The 25,655-nt window shown below is 36.8% G+C and overlaps 1 protein-coding gene across 2 annotated transcripts in view; it reads right to left on the bottom strand.

Annotated features, from left to right (window-relative positions):
• The window catches only part of PARG (poly(ADP-ribose) glycohydrolase), a 65,496-nt gene that overhangs the window by 17,977 nt on the left and 21,864 nt on the right, over positions 1 to 25,655 (bottom strand). For both annotated transcript variants that reach the window (XM_048074884.2, XM_048074883.2), the window contains exons 8-13: positions 17,511 to 17,603; positions 15,296 to 15,453; positions 5,275 to 5,354; positions 3,451 to 3,511; positions 2,737 to 2,812; positions 1,254 to 1,401 (exon numbers count right to left, since the gene is read on the bottom strand). In XM_048074884.2, the coding sequence (XP_047930841.1) occupies positions 1,254 to 1,401; positions 2,737 to 2,812; positions 3,451 to 3,511; positions 5,275 to 5,354; positions 15,296 to 15,453; positions 17,511 to 17,603 (616 nt within the window). The remainder of the gene's footprint in view (positions 1 to 1,253; positions 1,402 to 2,736; positions 2,813 to 3,450; positions 3,512 to 5,274; positions 5,355 to 15,295; positions 15,454 to 17,510; positions 17,604 to 25,655) is intronic.

Here is a 25,655-nt window from a genome sequence, read left to right as displayed (position 1 = left end):
AGGGTGGAAAAACAAACCAAAACACTCAGTGAAAAATTACCAAGGTTAAGACTGAAAACAAAAGAGGCTCTGGCCAATACAACCAGTAGCTTCAGGGCAGCGCAAGATTCAGAAGATCTAAGCTCAAATTTCTACCGTGCATGCATTTGAGAAAGAATGAGTGCTTTGGAAGGACTTTTTCCCAGAAATCTGTTCCAATACCTCCACAAATTCCAGTCTGTTGAGTCAATTCAGGTAATGAAAAATACCATTTATCTTTTTTTTTTTCTTACACTGTAGTAAGCTGAAAAATAACAAACAATCTATTACACTATTTGCTTGGAGGATCTCTTAATAAAATATTTTTATTTACTCCAAAGAATGGCTATAAAGAAAAAAAATATATCAACATTTTATTATTTTGCCAGTCACAAAGTGTCTAGCTGCTATGTTACCATGTATACAACCAGGACACAGCATTACCTGAGACTCACCAGTTCTTCCCAGTAACATTATCTGTTTTGTCACCTAGTTATTTTGATGCAATGCATAATAAAACATCCCAAATTTTAAAAGAGATGTGGAACAAAAGGAACAGTATTTTCAGTGAAGCACTGAACAGACAGTGCATACAGACTCCCAACAATATACTGGAGAAGCACTTAGCTTTTGATGTTACAAGTTATGAACACAACTTATAACAAGTAACATGAACACTGTGTTTGTAACTTAAAAAATCAACGTACTCAAGAAACATTTCCTGACTTATTATCCTTTTTAACAGATGCTAATTTTTTCTTCTACCGCTTCCTTCCGTGTTTGGTAACCAGAAGCCAGTTCCTCCTCTCAGATTGTGCTTTCAGTCCCATGGATTACATTAATGTTACAAATTCCAGACAGGAACAAAAACCACCCTGCTTTGGCACAACAGAAACATTACCTGCTAATAGCTGGTAATTGTGGCTTTTACCTATGTTGCCCAACAGTATTCCTTATCTAGGTCTAAAGATGCTAAGTCCTTAAACAAGTTTATATAAGGTAAAAAAAAGTTCTGTGACACCTTGTCTGCTCTATTTGTTTCCTTCCTTCAAAAAAAGATGTACTGGAACAGTGGCCCTACAGTCTTAAGAAGTGGGGTGAACAAGGAAGCTTATTGTTAAATGAGTACAATCTTTTTCTTTTCCTACAATATTTAAGCATACTAAACAAGTTTAAATATATTTTCTACATAGAAAACCAGAACAAGATGTGAAACATTTACTGCAAAGACTAACCTGTGATGATAAGACATTCATTGTGATCCAAGACTTCAGTGATGAGCCTCGATACAATCAATTCTGGGTTGATTAAAAAACGAATTTCTTCTTGTACTAGTCCTGCCCCAGTGACACCACCTCCAACAAAACGGTTTGCAAAATCAACCTAACAAAAATATATTCAGGAGGATTAAGAGATAAGCAAATACCATAAAATCCTTTCATTTACTGAGGTAAATAAAGTCCTGTACAAATGTCAACTCTGTTGAGATCCACTGCTATCACTTAAAAATACAAGCAGCAGGAAATGCATGCTGCTAATCAGGTTCTCTCTCGTTCTTCCCTTTCCTAGTTCTGAGAAAATTCAAAATGAGACAAGTGAGATATTATACAGCAAAATAAAGTTCTGCATATCAAAGGCTCTGAATCCAATTTTTAGTTTTGAAAGGGCATGCATTAATAATAAAAAGTTTCAGTAAATGTGAAAAATGGAAACAGCAGATTACAGTATCCTTTCTGCATTTTACAGACATAGAAAAATTATTAAGTTGTCCTTTAATAAGCTTTCTGCCTTGGCTGTCCACACGGAAGCATTTTTAGCTCAGCACTGCCCTGTACCAGTTGTTCTGTACTTAGAGGAATCTCTTATGGATTGTCCTTGAAACGCACTTGGAACAAGTCACGCCATTTTGATCATCACGGTTTCTGCCTGATATAGGGAAGCTATGGACTCTAATTTTTGCTGCAATGACATGTATTTTATAAATTACATCTTTTATATAGACAACAGTTTTAAAAGCAATTGCTTTTTTCAACAAATTACTATTTATGTAAATTACCAGCCCATGTAAATTTATAATTAAGAAGCTTGCACCACTTTTTCCTGTCTCAAGAAGAACTTTTTTTTTTTAATTAATTAATTTATGGTAACAGAACTCTAGAAGACAGATTTCTTTCCTTCTGTCTTTAAGGTTATTTGAAAACTCAAGTGTGTTCCTTGCTATAGATATGGACAGGACATCTTCCTTTATCAATTTATTTCAGCTGACTGGCTCTCAGACCAAAACAGTGGTGCTGTAGCAGCAAGAAGTCTCCTGAACTCCTGACCTGGTCACTGTCTGGGGCACAACTATCATAACAAAAAAGAAAAAAAAGGGCACAAAACCACCAAAACCCTCGGCAGCTCATCAAAATTCCAGCCTGAAACTTTTATCTTGTCAATCTTTGATCTCAGTTTGAACCAAAGGACCTGAAGCTGTCCAGGGCTTGTGATTTTCTGTCAGCTAGTTCTGTAACAGGTACATCTACCAAACTCAGTGAGCTAGGGAATACTGATAGCACTAAGTCTGCTGGAATGGAATTCATCTTGATGTTTCATTTATATGCATAACACTTTGTCACTTAAGTCAATTGAGGATAAACAAATACTTTTAAACTGACAGACTGTAAAAATATGACAAAAACATGAGATAAAGCCACATTTACTGGTATATGCACTTACCTGTAGCATACCTTGTCCATTGCCTTCAATAGTGCCCTCATAGGTGACATGCAATCTAGACAGCTTTTTCTGAGATCTATCATTGAGGCAAAAAACATTGCACAGAAAAGATGATTACAGAATCCCCAGACAGACATCCATTTAAGAGAAAACCCATCCAAAACCTAGCTTTTTACGCACCTATGTGTAAGGTGGTTAAAAAATCCGAAGGATTTAGGAAAATGCATTTGCCTTTCTGAAACAATTTATTAAGGCTTAATAACGCAGTCAACAGATCAGTTTCTCCACCATTTCCTTACAAAGCCCTAAATGTGAAATTTCATTTCCACATTTTTCACACAAGTCTGTACCACGTTAACTTGCTAACCAGGAAGAAAGCTGCAAGCATAGCTTTTTAATTCATTATATTTCCTGTCATTTCTGGCATCAAGTCAGCTCTCATTTTTTCCTCCTCTCAAGCAACAAACAAAAGATATTACTGTTTTAAAAAAATCTCTTAAGACTCGTTTGCTCCACAGGCAAACAGATATACTCAGGAACTCCGGGCACACAAACTGTTTGTGTCCATTCACCCACTTCTTTCTGTACTTCTCTCCATAGCAAGCCAAACCAAACATTTTCCGGATCACTTGCAGGTCTGAATCAATTCAACATTAATGGGATTCAGGTTAATCACTAAGCAAATTCTTATATTTAACAAGACGTTTGACTTACCTTTCCCAGTCTGGAAACTCTTGGAGACTTTGCCTTGTAAACGTCACCAATCCGGTAGGTTCTACAGGCAAACAAACCCCAGGGGAAAAAAAGTATTAACTGCTAGGCCTTTTAGATTATTTTAATTACAACAAACATAATTCCTGACAGAAACAGAAGAACTTAACTTTCCTCAAAAGCATGTATGGGTTTGAGAAGAACAAAAAAAAAAAAAGAGTTGCTTGCTCTAAAAACAAACAGCTTCCAATAAATGAATGCTTCTCTACAAGGGAATACTGTTATCAGTGGCAATATACATATATTTTTTTCCAAATTAAGCATTCACCTGTTGACAAAATCTTCAGTTTACATAGTCTCTACTGTATTCCTTTACAAGGAATTCAATTACCATTTGCAATAAAAAAAGTTGTAAAATTATTACAGTCATTTATAGAGCTAAGTTACATTTGTCTTACTAATTCCTTGCAAAACAAACAAACAAACCAGGAAATTGGGTCTTTTAAAAGTGTAATACAAACTTTTAATTCAAGAAAACAACATGCGAGAATGTCATTAAGTAGTTTGAAGTTATAACATTAAGAAATGCAATACAGTAGTTTTCATAAAGCATGCTCCCAACAGATTTCTGATGTGCAGAGGGCCAGGGACAGCTGCAAAAAAATTTAAAACACTACTACTCAACTACTAAGAAAAAGCCAGTACACTACAGCCCTTCTCACTTACACACATAGATCACAACTTACATTTTACCCCAGAGATTTATTTCTATTGACACTGCTGAAAGTTTGTTAGCTGAAACAGGAGGTAGCATTTAATTAGTTGTGAATGAAAACGAACTGAAGATGGACTGAACCAAGTAAAGGGATTTTTAAAAGAGCTTGCAGCTGTTTTCCTATTTAGAACAAACCCTTCTGAGAGAATGTGAAGCTAATAGTGAAACACTGACACAAAAAGAGAAAGTTCTATAAAAATACTATAAGATATTGCTGCAGATGCAATATATGCAACTGCAGTAAAATCCCTTTCTCCTAAAAATGTAATATATAAGATCTGATACAGTTCATACTCTGATAAATATATTTTTGAGAGTTTACGCAGGCATTCAAATTAATGGCAACAAAAGAATATCTGACCATGCACACTAAGGAAAGTACCATGCTAATTTCTAGAAGAGTTGAAGACATCTCACTTCTTGATACCATTTGCTTTATTTTAAGCTGGGAAAAGTTCACAGCAGCTTTGTTTTGGAAGAACAGAAGGGAAAAACCTGAAAGTATCAATGCCAGCAAGGAAAAATCACTTAGAATTACAAATGTCATAGTCAGAGGACTAAATGGGCATACTGCAGAAAATCTGGAAACTGATCCAGAATCTTTAAGCAAGAGATAGTACCTGTAATTTTAATGATCATATATGTTAAGTTCCTTCTGCTTTCTCACTCTGGTATGGTGCACCAAGTATTTGCATATATTATCCATAAACACATATTTTGTGTGTGTGTATACAGAACTACACATTTGATATATAGCTTATATATAAATGTGTGTGAAAATATCTGTATTTGTATACAGATATTTTAGACATACATAAACACACTCCTCAGAAAAAAAAGGAACACAGAATAAGCTCCACGCAAAAAATGAAATTGCATGTCTCATCTATATGGGATAAATTGACACTAAGAAGAATATCAGTGCACTCGGTGTGCTGGCTTTTGTTAGACGTTTCCATCATAATGCCACATAGCCATTTCTAAATTGAATGGGATTAAATTCTTCATGTATCTGCTTCATAGCTCAAAAAAAAAAATACAACAAGAATTACTTTTTTCTGTGACTCTTCTAAAATAGCAGAAAAGCGTCTTAAGTTTCTCAGGCTTCCTTGGTGACCGTCCTTCAAACAACCTGGAAAACAGACATAAAAGCAATTTGATTAGATTTCAGGGAAACACACGTAGCCTAATTACTATGCAGTATGTAAAAACAGAAAAGCAGTTTGCCCTCCTTAAAGTCAACCACTTCAGTGTTATATGACTAAGCCACAGAGGGGCTGTCCAGGCAGTTCTTTCCACAAAGTATTTACTCACAAGGCTGCTACACTGTGCCTCCATTGCCATGATCCTGAACAGAAACCATGCCCTTCATACCACTCGTTATTCAGATAACAGGCTTGAAATCTACACAAATACTGAGATGATGCATTTCCCACAGCTACTTGGAAAGTACGTTTATGCGCTTATATATGTAGTACACTTTAAAGGCAGACAGTCAAAAATATACACCTTCACAAAAGCACATTCTTCAAAGTAGAGCCGTTTCGTAGGTTCATTCACTAGATAAGTTTCTGGTGAAGATGATAATGAAATATCTATCTTATATTGATTTTGTAGTATCAAAAAATATAATTTCAATATGAATGTCCAAGAAAGCTACTAGTTTTATTTGCAGCAGACTGTCTTGAATTGAAATCAGTGACCCGGAGTGAAAACAAGCACATTGAGTACTCCTGGATCCAAATGCCTTACCCTACTTACAGCTCAGTGAGTTGCAGAGGAGAATATAATGCAACTATATTGCTTTAAAGAGCTGCATCATACCAGCAGCATTTCTAAAGAAATGAATCCTCCCCCTGCAGAAACAGCTTTATCCACTGAGCTACTACTGGCATTCTCAAACTCATCTGTAAAAAACGAAGCATTAAAAAGAAGCATCCAGTTTTTAGCCATTAAGTGAATGTATGCTTTTAAGGTAAAATGAAATATTTTTACAGCGTCATCCATCTTCCAGCAACTTGAACAGGCATTACTTAATTTCACTTCCAATAAAGTGACAAGGCATTGTTATTGGCAAAACATAATGGAATTTATCTGGAAGGAAGAATAGTGGGGACTTCAGAAATAATATCCTTTGAACAGGAAGGTCACTAAAAGATGTCTGATACAGTGAAAGCCCTGAGGATGTAAGATGCAACAGCCCCCATCCCCTCCAAACAAACAAAACAACACAAAAACCACAGCAGTGAGGAAAGCAATGACACAACATTACTCATTTCTTTCCATGCATTGGAATGATAATCTGCCTTTAAAAGCAGAATACTGTCAGGTAAATTTAGCTTTTAGTGATAAAGCGAAATAGATTTTTTTTTTTTTTCAGTATTTAAAAACTCTTATGGGATATGCATGCTTAAGACACAAATTTTATCCAAAATCTATTTTAAGTTACAGAAGCTAATTTTAGGTTGTCACAGTCAAAGGACTAAATAGGCATACTACAGGAAATCTGAAAACTGACCCAGAATCTGTAAGCAAGACGTAGTACCTGTAATTTTAATAAATTTAATAAAGGTTGAAAAGGTCTTATAAAAACCTCAGTCTTGGAACAACCGATTAGGACTTTAAGAAGGCGAACTTCATATGTGTATGTCCTACTTTAAAATGGGCCCATCTGTAAGTTCTAGCATGGCGTTGTGCTTGCTCAACTAATAAGGGGCTCCATAAAAGACAGTTAAGTCTTTACACACTTAAGTCTTGCCTAAATGCCTAAGTTATCCCTGACTTTTTATCTGGAAGTCTTATTTGGTATGAATCCTTTAAACTGGTTAGTTTATATATTAGCCTAATCATGCCTTCACTTTTTTTTTTTTCCCCTCAACTTCAACTTGAAATCTTGCTTATGTTGCATGTTCTCAGTAGCGAGTTCTTCATGTCACAAAGGCAATACATGATTCAGCATAACTAGCACACTATGCTAAAAGTCCAGAGCTGAAAAAACTATGCTTGGAATAAGGTAGATCAAGCTAAAAGGGAACAACAGCAAGGCAGATGAACTTGGTTTCATCCATTACAATTACTCACCAAAATGTAGTCACCGTGTCTGTAGGGAATTTCGACCAAATAGACATTTTTTAAATCTGAAGTGGTCAGCAATGGCCTGTCTTTTCTCTTGTTAAATGTTGTGATAAATACCTTTTTTCTTTCTCTCCTGGGATTAAAGCTAGAGTAATGCTGATTGCTTCTGAAATCTCATTTACAGCAGATAAATTCCCAAAACACATTCTATAATTACAACAATAAGAGAGATCTGTATTTCTGTCCTGCCCTGTAACACTGGGTAAAATTGTTAAAGATTGTTGAAGTCACTGTGGCAACACGTAGACTCTTTCCTAGCTAACAGTCAGACACCTACTTCAATTTTTTGAAGAGAAATCTTCTACATGAGAAAGAAAACACCAAAAATAGTAAGACCAGCTACTGGGAATATGCAAAAAAAGTGCTCAAAAAAAAAGTTTGCAACAACCATCAATAAACATGCAGTAAAGTTTTAAGGCAATAGTTTGCACTGTTCCAATATTTATTATTGCAAAAACAGGTGCTTTTGTTTTATAATAATGTTTTCCTAAAATCTTAGGGTGGAAGAAGTATTTTAGAAGTATAATCAATGTTCTGCTTTCTGAAGCCTCACTGACGGCAAATTCAGAATTGTCTTATTTTCAACCAACATTTCCACCTTAGAAAGGCAGAAGCAAAAAAAAAAAAAAATAGGCAGAGCTCTGAAGAACCTGCTTGTAAGTGCCTTGAAGAGCACCTCACATGGGGCTAGTGCATTGGAAACTGTTTGCAAGCAGTTCTCTAACCAAAACCTAACTTGTTCTGTAATGCTGAAAACACCATGTTGTCTTTTCAAGAAACACAGATGCAAAAGAGTGTCAAATACGCAAACGGAAGAAATGCATTCTCTCATGGCGTTTTATACATCTAAAGGATCTTGGCAAGTGGTCAATCTGAAAGGTACTTCTAAGGGTACATTTCCAATGATGCAATATCAACATGATTTAATAACATGAAGAGCTACTCAAAAGCGTCCTTGACATGCAAATAGTTTACTGGGGAAAAGCTGAAACTGTTTACATAAATGGTTTCATAATGCATTGCTTCTGATTAAGGTGTAATTAAAAATATAGCAGCATACTCGTAAATTTTAATTTCCAAGGAGCTAAACTGATCCCTTGATGTTACACCAAGAACTGCTCTGTAATTTCCCAAGTAGAAAGAACCATTACAATCTTGTGATTTAGGCTGCTAGTTAACATTAATTTCCTATCAGTATTTCCATTTCCAGCCTGTATCTTCCCACCCCCAGGCTGCTTTTTTTTTTTTTTTGAACACTCCTTGTCAAAGAGTACACAGGTGTTTCTAACACTGAAACTGGAACCAATCCTAAGACTCAGAAAACTGTCCACACAGTAACAACGTGCAAAAATTTGCAGTATAGATTATACTTCAAAGCATTGTGTAAACTTCCCATTCATAACTCCATGACATTTCATATGTGCTGCTTGCAAAAAGTATGGATGCACAAATTTATAGTTATGGTCCCCACAATTAACCACCTGAGCTTTTTCGTCAACTACCACAGGCACTAAAAAGTACCTTCTTACAGGAAGAAAAAAATTTTGTACCATTCATAAAAAACATTTTTAAAACAACAGTTATTTCAACTTGATCTCATCTTTTTTAATTTCTATTTTTGTATATGTTTCATAAAATACAGACAATGCTACTACAGTAGTATATGTATAGAAAAAAATAAGCATATATTAGAGGTATGTGCTCAAAAACTTTTTTTCTCTTGAGGTGCATGATCAAAAAAGTTTGGAGACCACTGCACTAGACAGTTTTAAAAACTTAAATGGCAGTTGCACAATTTAAGATAAGGAAATCTGAACAAATTAAGAATTGGAATTCTTACATACAACGTAAAATATAAACCCTTACTAGAAAGTCCTGCTGCTATTGAAAATAGTTTAAGAACTAAAAATAAAGCTTTTCGGAGTAGCAAAATTTCAATTCATGTATTTTGGACTTCATAGTAATCAAAAGCAGGATAATCCAGATAAGAAACCTGCCCAGAGACAAAAGGCAGACAAAATAACTCGCTCTGTGAGAGCACAAAAGGAGAAGTCACTATCTAGACCTCACACTTCCTGACAGGAAAATACAGCACAACCTTAAGTGAGTCAAGTACAGCAACATCAGTTCTATTTTTCTGGTGGCTAGTGGACGTCTTCCCCATTTAATAACCCAAACCCCAGCTTTCTGAATTAAAACAGCCTTCTATTTCTGTCTATACAGAAAGCAATTTAGAGGTTTTGAATTCCCTTGGCATCAAGAAAGAGAAAAACAATATATTCAATGATTCAACCTCACAGGCAATTTCTTATTTACTGTTGTGTCATAGGTATAAACTGTCATCATCTCAAAGTTATCTAAGAGCATCATACCATTCAACACCGTTTTGTTTAATTAGAACTCCATCTTTAGATTAAATATTATTTAAGATTTGTATAAGCATACAGAAATTAAGCAATGTGACTTTGTTAGTCATCTAGAGGCTAAAACCATCTTTCCTTCTCACATACAACCAGACTCCTGCTCTGTACTTTTCATTTTGTGCTTTCATTTATTTTGGAAAGCAACTTGGAGCATTTTAAGTTGCTCCTAAGAAAAAGCTTTGGTGACTTAGAGTCTAAGAAACAGCACGCTGATATATGACTGATGGAATGATAAAAACGCTAACCCCAAGTACTCAACACCAAGAAACAGCAGGGTAAAATGTTTTACAGTGAACATCTAAACCAAAAAGCTTTACCACAGCATGGTAAAACTAAGTTCTGAAGTAAATGACTGTATTTACTAAGGTATCAAAGTAGTACTCAGAGTACTGTTGCAGTCACCAGAGCAAAGTAATTACTAGACTTGTTAGGAATGGTGTTCTTCTAAGCCATCTATTTAAAGATCATTTCATCATCCACCACACACAAGTTGACTTTAACTTTTCCCAGGAAATGATGCTCCACTGAAATCTACGCCAATTAGTACACAGACCTAAGGCAGGTGTAACAGGACCAGTGCCTATAGACAAAGAAAACCTAGAATCACTTTTCCGAGGAGCAATGCATCTCTCAGTCCAAACCAAGTTCTCTCAAAGTCGCTAGATAATTTATTCCCCAGAGAACCCTCATTAGTGTTACAAAATTGATGTTGTTTATGAAGAGACAATTGCATTACTGGTAAACTAGATTTCAATTCTCCTGTATAAACGTACTATACAGTTTGCCCATTTCCTTTCATATATTATACATTCCATAAAAGACATATATCTTAACTACTGTTGTTTGTTTTTTTCCTCCCCTCATTTCCAATCACTTGAAATTACTTTAAAAGCTTGTTTGATAAAGATGAAGAAATTCAGTCCTAGTAGAATGCTGGTTGTTTCAGACCAGAGCATCTCACTAAGGTATGTGCTAAAAGATCCACCAGGTTTCTGTTACTAGACACACTATTTTTAATTGTACTACAGCCTCACTTGCTTTGACAGAAACTATTACAGATGCCTCATATCTCCAGTTTAATTACAGTAATTTTTTGAAAAAAGAAAATAGACAAGTTATTGCAACTTGACACTACAGCTAAGAATGGTTCTTCAACAAACCAGTTTCCATTTCAGTCATCTAGAAAACTGATTCGAGATTGCAGGTTTTTTTTTTCTTCATACTTTTCTTTTACACATAATCAGACTTAATAGTTTTCCAAAATTACCAAATACTATAGCGTTAAGATACAGGGGGAAGAAAAAACTCCCCAGAGCAAAGTCTTATATGACACTGGACTGTATCAGGTTTCAGTTATCTTTTCAAAAATAAATGCAAGAAAGCATTGTTCTTTCTTAACTTTGATGTATTTCAAGAAGGAAAATGCTTTATGAAAATTCTACATTAAAACACGAACTATCCACAAGGAAGATTCATTATGAGTATTACCAGAAGAAACTGCTTTAAAATGTGAGCATCATCATAATCTGAGATATGATCTCAGAAGAGTCAATACAACTCATCCTTCACATTCAAACAGCACGCAGCTTCTATGGGAAATTTATCAGTATGAGGGATAAAACGAAAAATATAATTATTCTTTTTGTGATGGAGTATTTTTACATAAAACTGGCCAATCAATTTCCATTTTATATATTATAAAAGCATTTTTTTTAAATTGAACTTTTAAATTTTAGTTTGATGTTTGAACGTTTGAATGGAAGCAATGCTTTCTGCTATTTTGTATGATCTAATTATTTGGCCACTGAACAGATGTCATTCCATCTACTAAAATTCATAACCATTCAAGCTCTCAAAGTTAAACTGCGAATGCCATTTTATTAACTACAATTTTAATGAATTATGTCATTAATGACTTAAGAACTGTAAGAGGCTGATCCTTGCCAAGTCCTAAAGGGAATAATTTAATTAAATTACAGAGTATTTCATTATACGAGTGACTTTGACTCTGTAGCATGATGAACAATCAAACTAGACACTCAGTGTCACAACATACCATTAAGCCAAGTGCTTCAGTATCAAATGAGGAACGCTCACTCTCTCCTCCCTTCATCCAGCAACACAGACAGGAGAGAAGAGGAGTATTAACAGAAATCATCTGTGCTTCTAACACATAAAATGGCCTTCCTTCCAATCACTTGCCGCTATTAGCGCATGCACCAGCATTCAAGCCACATGCCATCATCCCTGCAGTAACAGTGCCAAGCACCAGTACACCAGAAAGTACTAAACAAAGGAGGAAAAAATGTATTCTTAATATCTTATATGCACTGAGCATCCGTCGTTTTGTCAGATTCACGTCTTGATTGGGGGTGGAGAGTGGATATCACAGTATCCTACTTAACACCACATAGAAACCTACAGCAGGGCAAAGACTGCAAGGGAGGAGGGAACGTGACAGCACTTAAAACACAGAAAACATAACTACGTTATAGTGGATAAACAGGTACTGATGTTTAAGTCTGCATAAAGTGAATTGATATATGATTGCTGTTTAAAACTGTAAAAGAAACACCTTACACACTTCTGTTTCTAACTTAAGGCACAAATTTTATTTTTTCAGTCTCAGAGTTGAAGGAAGGAGTGGAAGGAAACCTTTTGTATCAACACAAAGTAAATGCATAGAGGAATTAAGGAACACAACATTCGCTAAAGAAAATTCTCAAATGCTAGTATGCACTTAGTAATTTTGCTTCATTAGGGAATCATGACAGATTTTTTTTTTTCACACCCAAGAACGCAATAATTCATTCATAGTCATGCAGCAGAAATTATGCCGAGGAAAGAACTAAGTCTGGAAAAAACTGCAGGTTCACAATACTGTGGGGAGAAAGGGCTGCTGTGTAGAACTATTTGCTATGCCCATCCCTAAACAGAGCAGAGCAATAGCCTACAAAGCCTTTAAATAAAAACACCAGAAAAAAAGTCACAAAAATCTTAATTTCAGCCATTACTTGCTGCCTTTTGAACACATCCAGCTTCTCACGAAAGGCTTTCCTGTAAAACCTGAGGATACAGACTGCAGCAGAACAAACCTTGTCATCCTGTAAGCCTGAAAAAATAGCTGAAAAAATGACATTTTGTCTTTTCCTGCTCCTAAAGAACTAACTTTTCAGGGTGAGAAAATGCAGGATTGGCAGGAGGAAAAGAAGAAATGGGATACTGCCCATCCTCCTCCCCTTCATTTTAGATTTCAACGAAGTCCAGTTACATACAGTAGCATGATAGAAAACAGTGCAATTTCTTGTAGTATTCTCTACATCACTCACTTCAATCTCCTGCTTTAATCCCGTCAGTCCCCCCTCTCACTGACACATTTGCTCTTATTTTATCTACCGCTAGTCACACCTCCTTCCTACTTCACTAATCTGCTCGTTATCAAATGCAAAATAACGAGGGAAAAAATAACCTTAGGCCAACAAATGATTAAATAAAAAGGATCACAAAGATAAGCGTTCTTACATAAGAACACAAAAAAGCATACATTGGCAAACGCTGAGGAACATACGCTTTTAAACTTCAGGAAAAAGAGGACATCAGCGTTCCTTCTTTTCTCCAGTTTGGTTACAACATTCTTGCACTTACGCAAGTAAAACTGCCTTTCTACCTTATGTGACCAAAAGCAGAGCATTACTTCACACGCAATGCAAGAGGGAGGCCTGAAGAATGCCTGTTGTATTATCCCTTTTAAATAATATTACAGGAATTTACTACCAGTAATAGCACTAAGAAGCCAAGTAAGAGAGAGCAAAGGACTGACCAGAATAAGGCAAAAATCCTGAACAGTTAGAGCTTTTTACTGACTATTCTTTTAAGTCTATGGCAGTAATTTATTTACCTAGTAGTTTTCCAAGGCTTTTTTTGTATTAAAAGTAGTTCAAAATATTATGTCCTGAGTTAACCACTAGTATTACACTGTAATACTGTGACTTTACGTACCTGTGCGATGTTCTGTGTGAATTTATTTCAAAGACTTTGCAGCATTTTATTCTACAGTTGATAATTCAACTGCTTGGTTTAGACTATGTTTTAAGGTACAATAAAAACCTGATACAAGTACTTTAAAAAAAAAAGGGAAAAAAATCATCTATAAGCCTGCAGTTGGGACAGTCAAACAGGCCCCTGTCCAGAACCTTGCTGTCCTCTCCCACTACCCTGAACATAAGCTGCTTTAGCGAATAGATGGTTACTTCTCACTTATTTGTACTTATGAACTGATGGTGGAAAATATGCTGAACCCCTACGGGGCACAAATGACCACTCACACTTCTCTTCTGTACCCCGCTGCACTGTTGGATTAAACACCAAGTCAGGAAACATTTACCAAGTATAGCTTTCTGGTCTCTCTTCTGAAATAGTGTAGAGAAACTTCAGCTAACTCTTAGCGACAACAAGCACCAAAACCTTTATGAGTGTTCCAGCACATTTGACATGATTTATTTCGGCCAGTTAGAGCCTAGTGTGGCTCTTATGACACAAATGCTCAAGTGCTGGATTACAGGTAACACTGCATCTTTATATCTTGTCTCAACGTTCAGAGCATATATGCTATGTGTATTAACTGTGAGGGAATGAGGAAAACCTCCAGATGATGATCTGTCCGAGACAAATAAACCTAAGGATAATCCACACAGAATTGTACAGAAGCGACCAGAGAAAAGAAACTCATTTCTAATCTACAAGTCTGTGTGAACTATACTATTCTGCAGCAGAAAATGATCTCATCCTTTTCACCATTTATAACTGAAATAAGGACATTTATGCAATAACAGATACAAAGAAAATATTTCAAATCTGTATGCATGGTAGTATTGAGGAAAGAAAAGAATAAGGGCTTGTTTAGAAATCAAAGTCTTTTCAGTTAAATTCATGTTGTGGTCTTACAACCTTCCTAGACTAATTTGCAGGGCAGATTTATTTTAATGTGAAGCTCTACAACTGCCTTAAAGTGATAGGCAGATGTATGGTTACTGAAGAATCAAGTCCTAGTCCTGACTCAACGTGCAGATCACTACTGCTAACACAAAGGAGACAACAGGAACATGTCTGGGGAAGCACTGACCTTTAAATTAAATACATATAAAATATCTGAAGCAAAACCAAAATAGGCCATTCATAGACAAATGGCTATATAGAAGTAGGAAATTGCATCAGTTTAATTGTGCCAGTGTAAGACTGTGCCTTGTGCACGTGCACACAGGGAAACAGAAAAGGAAATATTAAACAATCTTCCTGCATGCAAGTTTTCTGTTGCCTTTTTTTTTTTTTTTTAAGTAGTTGCATTTCTTTCTTGTCCTTTAGATGTAAGAAGAAAATAAGAAGAACACAAACTATTGAAACAAGTGAGCACAGTCTTCTAAAAACATGGAAGAAGACACAGGTTTCTCCCCGTAAATGACAAGTACAATATTTTCATTGAAGGGTTATCAGTTCCATTTACTCCAGAGTGCCATACCTGTTGAAGTTAATGTCTGGATAACTAGAATACTCGGACTTCATCTTCGCATTGCGACGTGGAAAAGTACAGAAGAAAGCATTGGCCAGAAAGCTAGCAATCTGTTCTTGTGACATTGTGATGGAGTGATTCATCTTTTGTTTCAGCAGAGGTACTGGCTACCAAGTGGGAACAAAAGAAGTGAGGGGGAGGGAGAGCCAGGAGAGAAGGGAGGGAAGGAGAGAGAAAAATAATTAGCTTACCCATTTTAAAAGAAAAAACAGCAGCACAAAATTACATTTGTTAAATTAGAGCAAGAGTAATTTAGGCCATTGGTGAACCCTTTAATCAGCAGCACCATTAAAGTCAAGAACAGTTTATTCAAGACAATTGGGAAAAAGCTTGCTTGACAAACTGCAGATTTCTAATCAATAATAAAAAAGAGACCAGGAACACACAACTTATCAAACAAAACCAGGGGAAAGAGAGGACAAAGAATAGACAGGATTTGCAATTCCTGGGCAATCTTAAAAACTGAAGTAAAAAAAAAAAATAAAAATGCAACTTTGACAGTTGTACAGTTAAAAACCCCTAATGAATGTTTTCAGTTACAATAATCAAGCATTGTACTTTACAAAGAAAGGGGGAGGTCGCTCCACAGATCATCCTATGACTTCAGTTTTTTTCTGTCCTCCCTGAACTAAAAAACAGACTGATAATCTTTGCAGGAAGTATAGGATCATTGATTCTTTTCTAATCTGAATGAATAAAAAAAGCATAGCTTCATTTTGGTCTTCACTTCGGGGTTTGACTCTAGTTTGGATTTTTTTTCCAGTTTAAAGAGAAACAAAATGGGAGGTGGGGAACAAACCTGAAGCATTACACATCTTCCGTTTTATCAGGCTCTAGCGTCCTGATATGGAATATTCCCTCACCACATTCAAGGTAGTTTATTTAAAAACAAAACAAAAAACAAACAAACAAAAAAGCAGTTAAAAAAATGCATCTCTATTTACCAAGGAATCAGTAACAATTATGATAAATCCACTTGACAGAAGGGAGAAAACAAGAGTTCTCACCTCTTCTTCCAACACTCCTAGCCATCGCCACTAGCCTAGCTCCAGCAGAGCTGAGCAGCTACCTTTTAATCCTTGCAGTTATGAATACAGAAGCTGTTGCTAATTTAGACTGTTGAATACACAGCCCTGTTTACTCCAGAACACAAGTTTTCCTTCATTCTTATAATTACTACATTCACTGCATCTCATTCTGTTTTCTGCCTATTTAAGTAACAATCTACATTATGATGTCTGAAATCACACAGGTGGGGGGGGGGGGGGGGGAGAAGCCTGAGATGCTCTCAGTCCTATAAGCCTATAAAAATAGGTTATGCTGGACAGTGTATTCTACGGGAACGAGTTTAGCTTCATATAACCCAAAAATGAAGTCTGACAAAGTCCTTAACCATTTATTAATGGTTAAGAACTGGCTGTACTGGCCAACAGTACAACATCCTTATAATAGGCATTACTACATGAACTTCTGAATCCTGTGTGTTACTCTGTGTTCAGAAACTTCTTGGCAGTCTCAAGAGATTCTCCTACCAGTGACCAGTCAAAAAAAAAAAAAGCTTCAATATTCATATTGTTTGAAATTATCTACCTATTGTAGAACACCTTCTGCATGAAGTAAGAAAAGATTTACTGTTCCAGTTCAACAAAAATCAATGTAGAAAATTGTGACAAAGGAGCTTACAAATTAGTCCTAACCCTGCCAGTGTGTTGTCATGCAACCTCACTTATTTGATTAGTCCTATTCACTTCAACGAAATTATTCACAGTAAGGCTTTTATTAGCTTTACAACCCACAGAACTGATTCCAGTAACAGTAACAAAGATTTAGTTAGGTTTGTATGTGCACAAGTTTTGCAATGCTCTATGCAGAATAAAGTATGCTCCCACAAAATGCTTTATGAAAACACTACTTCTATGTTTCAAAAAGTGAAAATCAGGTGTTTCAAGCTTATTCAAGTATTTCAGTTGATAAGTGTGATTCTATTATATTGTTACAGATGTGTGTCGTCCATTCTGTTCCCTCAGCTTCATCTACATTCAATACAAAAGCTATATTTTTATTAAGAATATAATGTAAGCTTGATCTTTTGACCCTAGCCATTAGCTTCAGTTTGCAGAAAACCGGTCTGCCAGAGAACATTTAGCTAGCTATGTTTACTTACCTGTGTGCAGATACTAGGGAGACAAAGCGCAAGCTTGACCATATCAGGAAGAATGGACTGGAACAAATGCTGGGCCTCTGCATCTTCAAGAACCTGTTAAAAAGGGAAAAAATAGATATATTTTTTTAAAGGATAATTAAAAAAAATCTCAGAAATAACTGTACAAAAGAAGTTTGTGAAGACAGGATCCGTTCAAAAGAAATGGAAGGAAAAAACAGGTCCTATTAGCTTAATTCAAATCCGTAGCATTCATTATCATAGTACTTCACTGCATTTTACTTTGCAATAATCCACTAAACTGAAATATACAAACTATTCTCTCTCTCTGAAAAGCTGCATGTCATGAAATGCACGATGAAAGAATCTTGAATAGTTAAGTTTGACTCTTTTCAAAGCAAAGAGCCAAATTCTCCGCTAATACGAATCACTACATAACCACTAAAGTACTGGCACGGTTTGATTTACTTTCATATTCAGGCCATACACTGAGGCAAGCACCTGTGACATTCTCCTGTTAAGGACACACAAAACACACTGGGGCAGACCAATGGTCCTCAGCAGCAGCAACAGAAAATGCTCTAAGGGCATGCGAGCCTGGCCACTCTGCTCTTCCCCCCCATCCCATCACGTTCCCCCAACATCCACAGCCACCGGACTACCTTCATTAAAGGGTGCGACCCACCTGGTCCCCCAAGTTCTCCCACGCCACCTTGCCAGCCTCTTCCTGTAATCGGCTTCCCAAGATGGAGAGACCGCAACTAATGATGCTCAAACAGGTACGCCCAGGTTCCACGAGGTTTTTCAAAGCTTTTACACTCAAGACCTGGTCACACCAAGCCCCTCTGCCCCATTATCAACTGCTTTCCTGACACTGCCTGGCCCGCAGCCTGTATGTTCGGCAGCTTTGGCAAATCCCATCTGGTTATCAAGCCAATGCAGCCAGAGAGCTGCCAGCAATGAGTCCAGCTCCCTCTTCTAAGTTGCAAATGACAGTTCCAAGCTCAACCAAAGGAAATTAAGATGCCTACTTTCCAACACATACTGTTCCCCATAAAATACAAGCTGAAAATATTGTTTGGAGGCTATCAGTTTCAGGTCTTCCAAAATCATTAAAATAACAGAAGTATCTCTCCTCTAGTCCATCCCATTTCAAGTGATATAAAATGCTGAGTGCTCAGGAAGTTAAAAAAACAACCAACAAAACAAATACTCAAAGAACAAACAGCACATGGTGTGGGTGTGTGTCTGTATGGAAGAATAAAAGGATATTTCCAATACCTACATAGTTACTTCCCATACATTACGTATGCTGCTCAGGGATACATACAAACAACATTTTAATTATAAATTGAAACAAGAACTTACAAAGAACAGCGAACCTAAGAAATCTGAAAATCATTCAATAGAGCAGGAATGCAAGTAACTTTTTTTTTTTAAAAGACTAATAAATATTAATCTCACTTCTACTGCTGTTGGCTACATATACACTTAGTTTTACACAGAATAGGTCAGATATTGAAAATTATCACCTAACCGTTATCATCATCTGCTCTAGCAGGAAACTTTTCCCTGTTCTTAGGTGCGATGTTTTTAAGTGCCAGAAACAAACCAAATACGCATTTAAGGACTGAATTTCAGATCTCAATAAATAAAATGAATATGTAAGTTAAATCTATTCAAAAGATGACATTTAACCTCAGATGTCTACCAGGCTGTCAAACTCTGATATTCTCTCCCCTTCGGGTAACACTTCCTCTCTTTCAGAATTGACATATAAAGAGTGGCTGCTGTGCTTTGCTGACTGCCACAGACTATACAGTATCACTTATCTGGTGACACATTATGGCACTGGGCTTTTCATAGCTGTCAAGGCTTCAACCTTCTCTTTATGCTTCTTTTAAAACAATATAACAATGGTAAGAGACGATTTCTTCCCAAAGCAGAAGCAGGGCCAGCAACTGTTCAGCTCAGCTCTGATGCAGAATATATAACTAGAAAGTTTACTTTTTAAACTCTGAAATGCTACTTTTCATTCTCCTTATCTTCCTAATGTTGTATCGGAACAGTCTCCTTTCTAAATTATTCCCATACACAATTTTTACTAGACCTCCACTAACAAAACCATCAAAATCGCAAGCTGTTAATACTCAGAAGCATTTTCATTGGACTTCAGACAGATGATTCCTACACTGAAATGACAAATCACTTTTTGTTGCTATTCCTGCATCTAAATGACAAATGACTTTTTATTGCTGCCGCTGTTGTATTTTTTTGAAAGGACTGTCACCAGATAAGTCACTTAAAGGACCCCACAACTTACATACGACCACTACGAGGGCTAAGCTCACAAACCTCGCCAAGCAACTGCCAACTCTACCCTTCTCTAATTGAACCAAGCAGCCCAAGTGTCCCTGTTTTAAATGCTCCCCTATTTAGGCACAGCTCTTCTAACTTCTCCCAAAAACTTTCTCCCTAAAAACAACTCCTTGGGTGCAATATTCAGTCCTGTGCTTCTCTTGAGGAGATAGGCCATTACTGAACAGTGGCATTAAGTCAGAAACACATAGCCTTTCTCACCTCTAAGTTCCTAGAGAACCAAGTAACTTGAGTCACGGTCACAGCGTAATCATAACTTTACCTTTTCTGCCCACAGATTCTTCCTTTGAGGTTTCATAGACAGAGAACACCTGAAAAACCCTGTCTGCTTCACCCTCATCCTCTGGACCACCAAAGCAGCATACCAGCAGCTTTGTAGGCCACCCACTATAAGTGCATGTTCTCAGCTATGCTCAGTGCTGTGTGGAGCCTGGTTTTCATCTGTAACATGCTTCTCAGACATAGAAAACAGGAAAAGAAAAAAAAAAAGGACAGTCAGCCATGGAAAGTAAACGGACTCCAGGATGTGGAGTGCTGACACCACAGCTACATCTGACAGACGCCCCAGGATGCAAACACCAGCATGGGAGAACCCTGCAGCAGCACAGAGAACACCTGGTCACAGAACTGAATACAGATTTATTTAGAAGGAAACCCTCTTCAGGAAGCAATGACTTGTACTGATATAAAAAGCAGCATATTTTAGAGTTGTATTGCATATTCTACTTATTTATTGTCACTGAAAGAGGGATGTGTCATTCTTCATCCTCAAATACACACACCCACCCCATGTTCTTGAGATCCTTCAGCTTGCTGACCCAACAGGAAAATAACCTGGGGGACCTGTCTTCCACTGCACTAGTAAGTCAGAGCAGGCTACCAAACAGTCATGCATTACCAACGTGGCGCAGGGTGGGTAAAACAGACCCAGGCAGTCCACTCGCCAATGGGCTACAAAGCAACTCTTCACTGAAGAAGCAACGTTCCAGTTAGTGCAAAGCTGTTACAAGAAGAATCTCACTGAACAAGATCTCCTAGTACAGGGACACCTGTATTTATTCCGTAATGTGCTTTTAACCATATACAGTCTTTTTCGAGGCTGCAACTATGCAAACATTAAGAGAAAGGACTGAATTTTGTTTTTGAATGCTTAGTATTTGTTTTATAACTTAAGGAATTCTAAAATACAAAATGGTTTTCAAGAGTTTTTGATGAAAAAAATACATTAGCTACCATAGCAATTTTGTTTTTTACACAACTGATCGTTTTCTCCTTTCCTTATTATACATACATACCCTCTGCAGCTTCTTTCAGGGTTTGAAGCAAAACAAAAATATATTGTTGACTTTATTCATAGTCCTCCAATCAAGCAAAAATTATTTAGGAATGGAATAAGAGCAGGGGTTACCTCCAACGGAAAAGTACATGTAATCAGAGTTACAAAACATGAATTGCCTTTTTCCAAAGAAATCACTCTGCGATTTCGTCAGTATTTGCAGTGGAGTGATTGACTAAACAGAAGTGACTTAGAGCTCCAATTCCTAAGATGCAAATGGTTCAGCGAGCTGTAGCAGAGCTAAGAGCTCTTGGCCAAACTTGCATTGCAATTTTACAAAATGAACATTTATAGAGCAGCAAAGAGGTCTAACTACTGCTGTAAGTAATGGCCTCTTGTCACTATAAACTAGTCCTCCAAAATGTAACGAATGAGCATGCCTGACAGTCCCAGCAAGAAGGATCTGAGGTAGCATGGGTTGATAGTGATGGTAGAGTTTAAATCTAAATCTGACAGCTCATTAAACCAAACCAGCTACACATACAGAACACAAACTCGGACACCTCTATCTATCACATGGGAAGGTTGAATAATCAAGTCAGCAGGCAAAACAACATGCTAAGACAGCAACAGCTTAATGTTTTCAATTTGTTTTTACTTCCCCATATTAACTTCAGCAGCAGGACAATGACCACCTGAACCACATTCTTAAGGACGAAGGGGAAAAACAGAGGTCAGACTTCAGACTTGATGTCTTATTCCCTAATTCTAATGGATTTCAGCCTTCTTTTTCCTTCCCAGCTGTCATAGTGCTGCTTGTACTTTCTTAGAACTAATTTCAGTTCCTGCTTGTAAATGCGCTGTATAATCAGCTACCACACTGAACTGCCTTTCCAGTGAGAGTTTTCCTAATTGCTCTCATGTAAGATCTCATAGGGTTACAAGTGGTAATGGCCTCCTAACTGATACATTAGACAAACTGGGTAACTTCTACCTACCATATTCACAGTAATCTTACTCTCCTGGTCTCAGAATTTTTTTCTTCACTACCTTCGATTTGTCTCAAATAAAACAAACTCTGTATATATTTACAAGACATTAAGATCTACACAAACACTTCCAAACTGAGAAACCTGACTGCAAATAGAAGTGTAGCATATAATGTATATAGTTTACCCAGACATAACTTTAATATATCTCCTTGTCTTTGAATTGCAGACCTGGAGAGGAGGTAAGTGAACAAAGGAGTACTAGTCACATTTTTACAAAGAGAAAGACTAGCTCAGTGCCACATGCAAGAAATCTGGTATCAGTCTGAACCATGAAGCCTAACACAACTCACAATGGTCTTCTGAATAAAAGTTTGATCAACCTCTGTAATTTTGCAACTTTGGTGAGGATTACAGAATAAACAGAAAACTGAAAAAAGTGAAAACTAATTTGGGAAAAAAAGGAGAATAGGAACTTGTGTTTGAAGGCTTAATTTCTTAAGAAATTACAAGGAGTATTACAACCTTTTTTTTCTGTTTGTGAGCATTTAAAATTATTTTTTCCCCCATTCAGCGCATAGACTGTATCTCCCTTCCAAAAGGTCCTCTATTGCTGACTTGAGAGAAAAGCTCTGTTGTGCACTCGCTCTTCTACAAAATATCCACGTTTTGATAGCGTTCGCAATTTCCATTTCCCACTTGTTTTTTAAAAGTGTATTCCACAAAATACCCTCTGAGTCATCCTGAGGTGTCTCCCCTTAAGCTCTTTCCTTTCAGATGATGCTTATACAAAAACTTGTGTATTTAAGCAATCATGTAACAGATCCTTAGTGTACTATGTACTGTCTTCCTTTCCTCTTAGTTCCTGAGCACTCTACACTTACCTACTTGTTCTCCTCTGTCCCAAATAGAAGTCAAATGCTTTTTGTTCACTGTTTGTGCAACACTTAAGCCTGGCTGAGTCTAGATCCACGACTAAAACTCTTCAGTGCCAATAAAACAACCAAGCCATTGTCTATTATATTCAAGCCTATTACCAGAATTATAATACCAGAATTATACTATTCAGGTCTTTTACCAGAACGTAAAACAGCCTCAGATTGCCAACCTGCACTGCCTTTCTTACTCTCATTCTTGTCATAAGTACTTTTAAAAATCAGAGAATCCTCAAAGCAGACTTTCTCAATAGGTTATTTGGAAAAGCTGGGAAACAAAACAAAAAAGCCCAAACAAGTTCTTATTAAGTGACTTTGAAAACTAGTATATTAACTTAATATACATGAAATAAAAAGCTTCACTAAGTCATACTCTCTGGAAAGTCTTTTCTTCTGGACGCAGAGCAGATGAATTCTATCTAAACTTGTCACGCCTCCACTACTGGCATACCCTAGACACCTAGATACCTAGACAGAGACATTAGGCTGCAGCCCACTGACTTGTATGCATATGTACAGACTGTTGGCCATAATGCAAAATATTATACATATAAACAAGGTTGAAACCTTGAAGCAAAGCACGGGGGAGGAATAGATGAGGGAGGGGGCAGGGAAACCCTAACGTTTTACTTTAGTTCCTATTTGATTAAGTTAATGAACTTCTACAACTCCAGGAAATAATAAACTCTCACCCGCCTCCTTCAGCTCCCTTACAAAACTAATTCAGTAGGAAACACACTTAGCTGTCAAATCCATCTCATTTCTTGAGCCCTTGTCTGATTAGAAACCAGAGCAAGGACAAAGTAATCTTTGGAGAGAGGAGGGAAAAAAAAATAAACACAGCATTATGCAGAAAAGAATCTTATTTGAGAAGAAGAATGCTTCTGACATTTATCAAAACCACAAACTGACACTTCAAAAGGAAAAAGAAAGACAGCTTACAAGGCAGAGGTTAATTCATTTTTGTTTATTTTTTTTCCCCTGAAGGCTCATTCACGTCTTCTGCCAATCCAGCCCTGAAATGCTCTCTCAGGTGTATCATACCTAACAACTGCAGCTTTGCTCTTAAAGCTTTCCAACATTCTAGATAAAGTCCAGTCATTTATGAGAGGGGAAAAAAAAAAACACAAGTATATTTATTTTTGTATCTCCTTTTAATGGTTTTAAAAACCCCGTTTATACTTCCACCATACTGGAAATCTAACCTCAACCACGCTCATTGGCAACGAGTGAAACCTCCGTCCCAGCTCTCCCCAGGCCACAAGCAGGCTCCACCAGCACATTCTTGAAAAGCAATTCTATCGTGAGCAGAAGCGCCACAACCACGTCCAAAGCAATGGCAGACTCCTGGGAGGAAGAGTCAAATACTGCTTTTTAAATGCTCCTGAGGTGGGAAGTACGAAGTACCGAAAAAGGGCTATGGCCTTGTTTCTACAGCAGGGCTATAACATGAGGGAAAAACCTCCATCTTTCATCTGACTGAAAAGATAAGGATAAAATAGATAAGTTTCCACATTCATTCAAAACTTTTACCTCCCTAAAAAAATACTTGGGCAGGGGGGAAAGTTTACTACTGCTATGATTTTGAAAACATCAGCTAAGAACTATACTGGGGGAGCATCTAAAAGTCATCGGCTATTTAACTACAACTATTTCAGAGAGTATCTCAAGAGTTTTGTTTTTTTTAACCACCACCATTTTTTTATTTTAACTGCTCCAGACATTAAAAATCTAAAGGCATACAGCATCTAAGGAAAACCACAGCAACCAAAAGAAGTTTCTTTCATTCATTTGGGATAGCAGGGTAAAGTATGGATAAATAATAAATGTAATCTAATGGAAGCAAAGAATTTTTTTCATCAGCATTCTGCCCTCAAACTGAAAGAAAACAACTAACAGAAGATAGACTTTAAACCCCAGATATTTGTATTTATTTTTATTATTTTAAACAGGAATGTTCCCAATAAAAGGGAAAAACTATTGAAGAGATCTTAAGGAGTATCTTTCCATTGTCTCAAAGCATTATGTATCCACAAACACTTTAGACTTTATAATTAGAACTACACCTGGTATATGTAGGAATCCCTTCCCTGCTAATTCTGAGTCTATGCAATAGTTATTGTGATGGTGCTTATAAAGCACCACTTCAAAAGACAACTCAGCTGTGTTACTGGGAAGTACAGAAAACTAACAATAAGCCTGTAATTCAGTACACGTTGCCATTTCACCTCTACAATGCTTAGCTACTAACATTTTGAATGGGTACAAAATGCATATTTCCCGCTCACCCCAGAGAAGCTTACATTTTCTACAACATGGGGAGAAATTCCTTTCTGGTGCTGTGAAAAAGCAACCCTTCTCAGCACATTCAAAAAGACATTTTCAGTTTAGATTTGAAAAAGGTAGGCTGATGTAATGAAAATTGTTTGAAAACATCTGGACTAAAATGAAATCCAGTGAAGAGCAATGGATAGGCTATTTTCAGCCTTGGGACATTTTGTTTCTTGCTTAAAAGCCTACCTTTGTAATGCTGACATCTCTGTACAATGCTCACTTCTGTTAGTACTGT

The sequence above is a fragment of the Anser cygnoides genome, chromosome 7, assembly GCF_040182565.1.
Source record: "Anser cygnoides isolate HZ-2024a breed goose chromosome 7, Taihu_goose_T2T_genome, whole genome shotgun sequence".
Classification (NCBI taxonomy): Eukaryota; Metazoa; Chordata; class Aves; order Anseriformes; family Anatidae; genus Anser; species Anser cygnoides.
The sequence above is the reverse complement of the archived record's forward strand: the minus strand, read 5'-3'. Positions and strand labels throughout refer to the sequence as shown.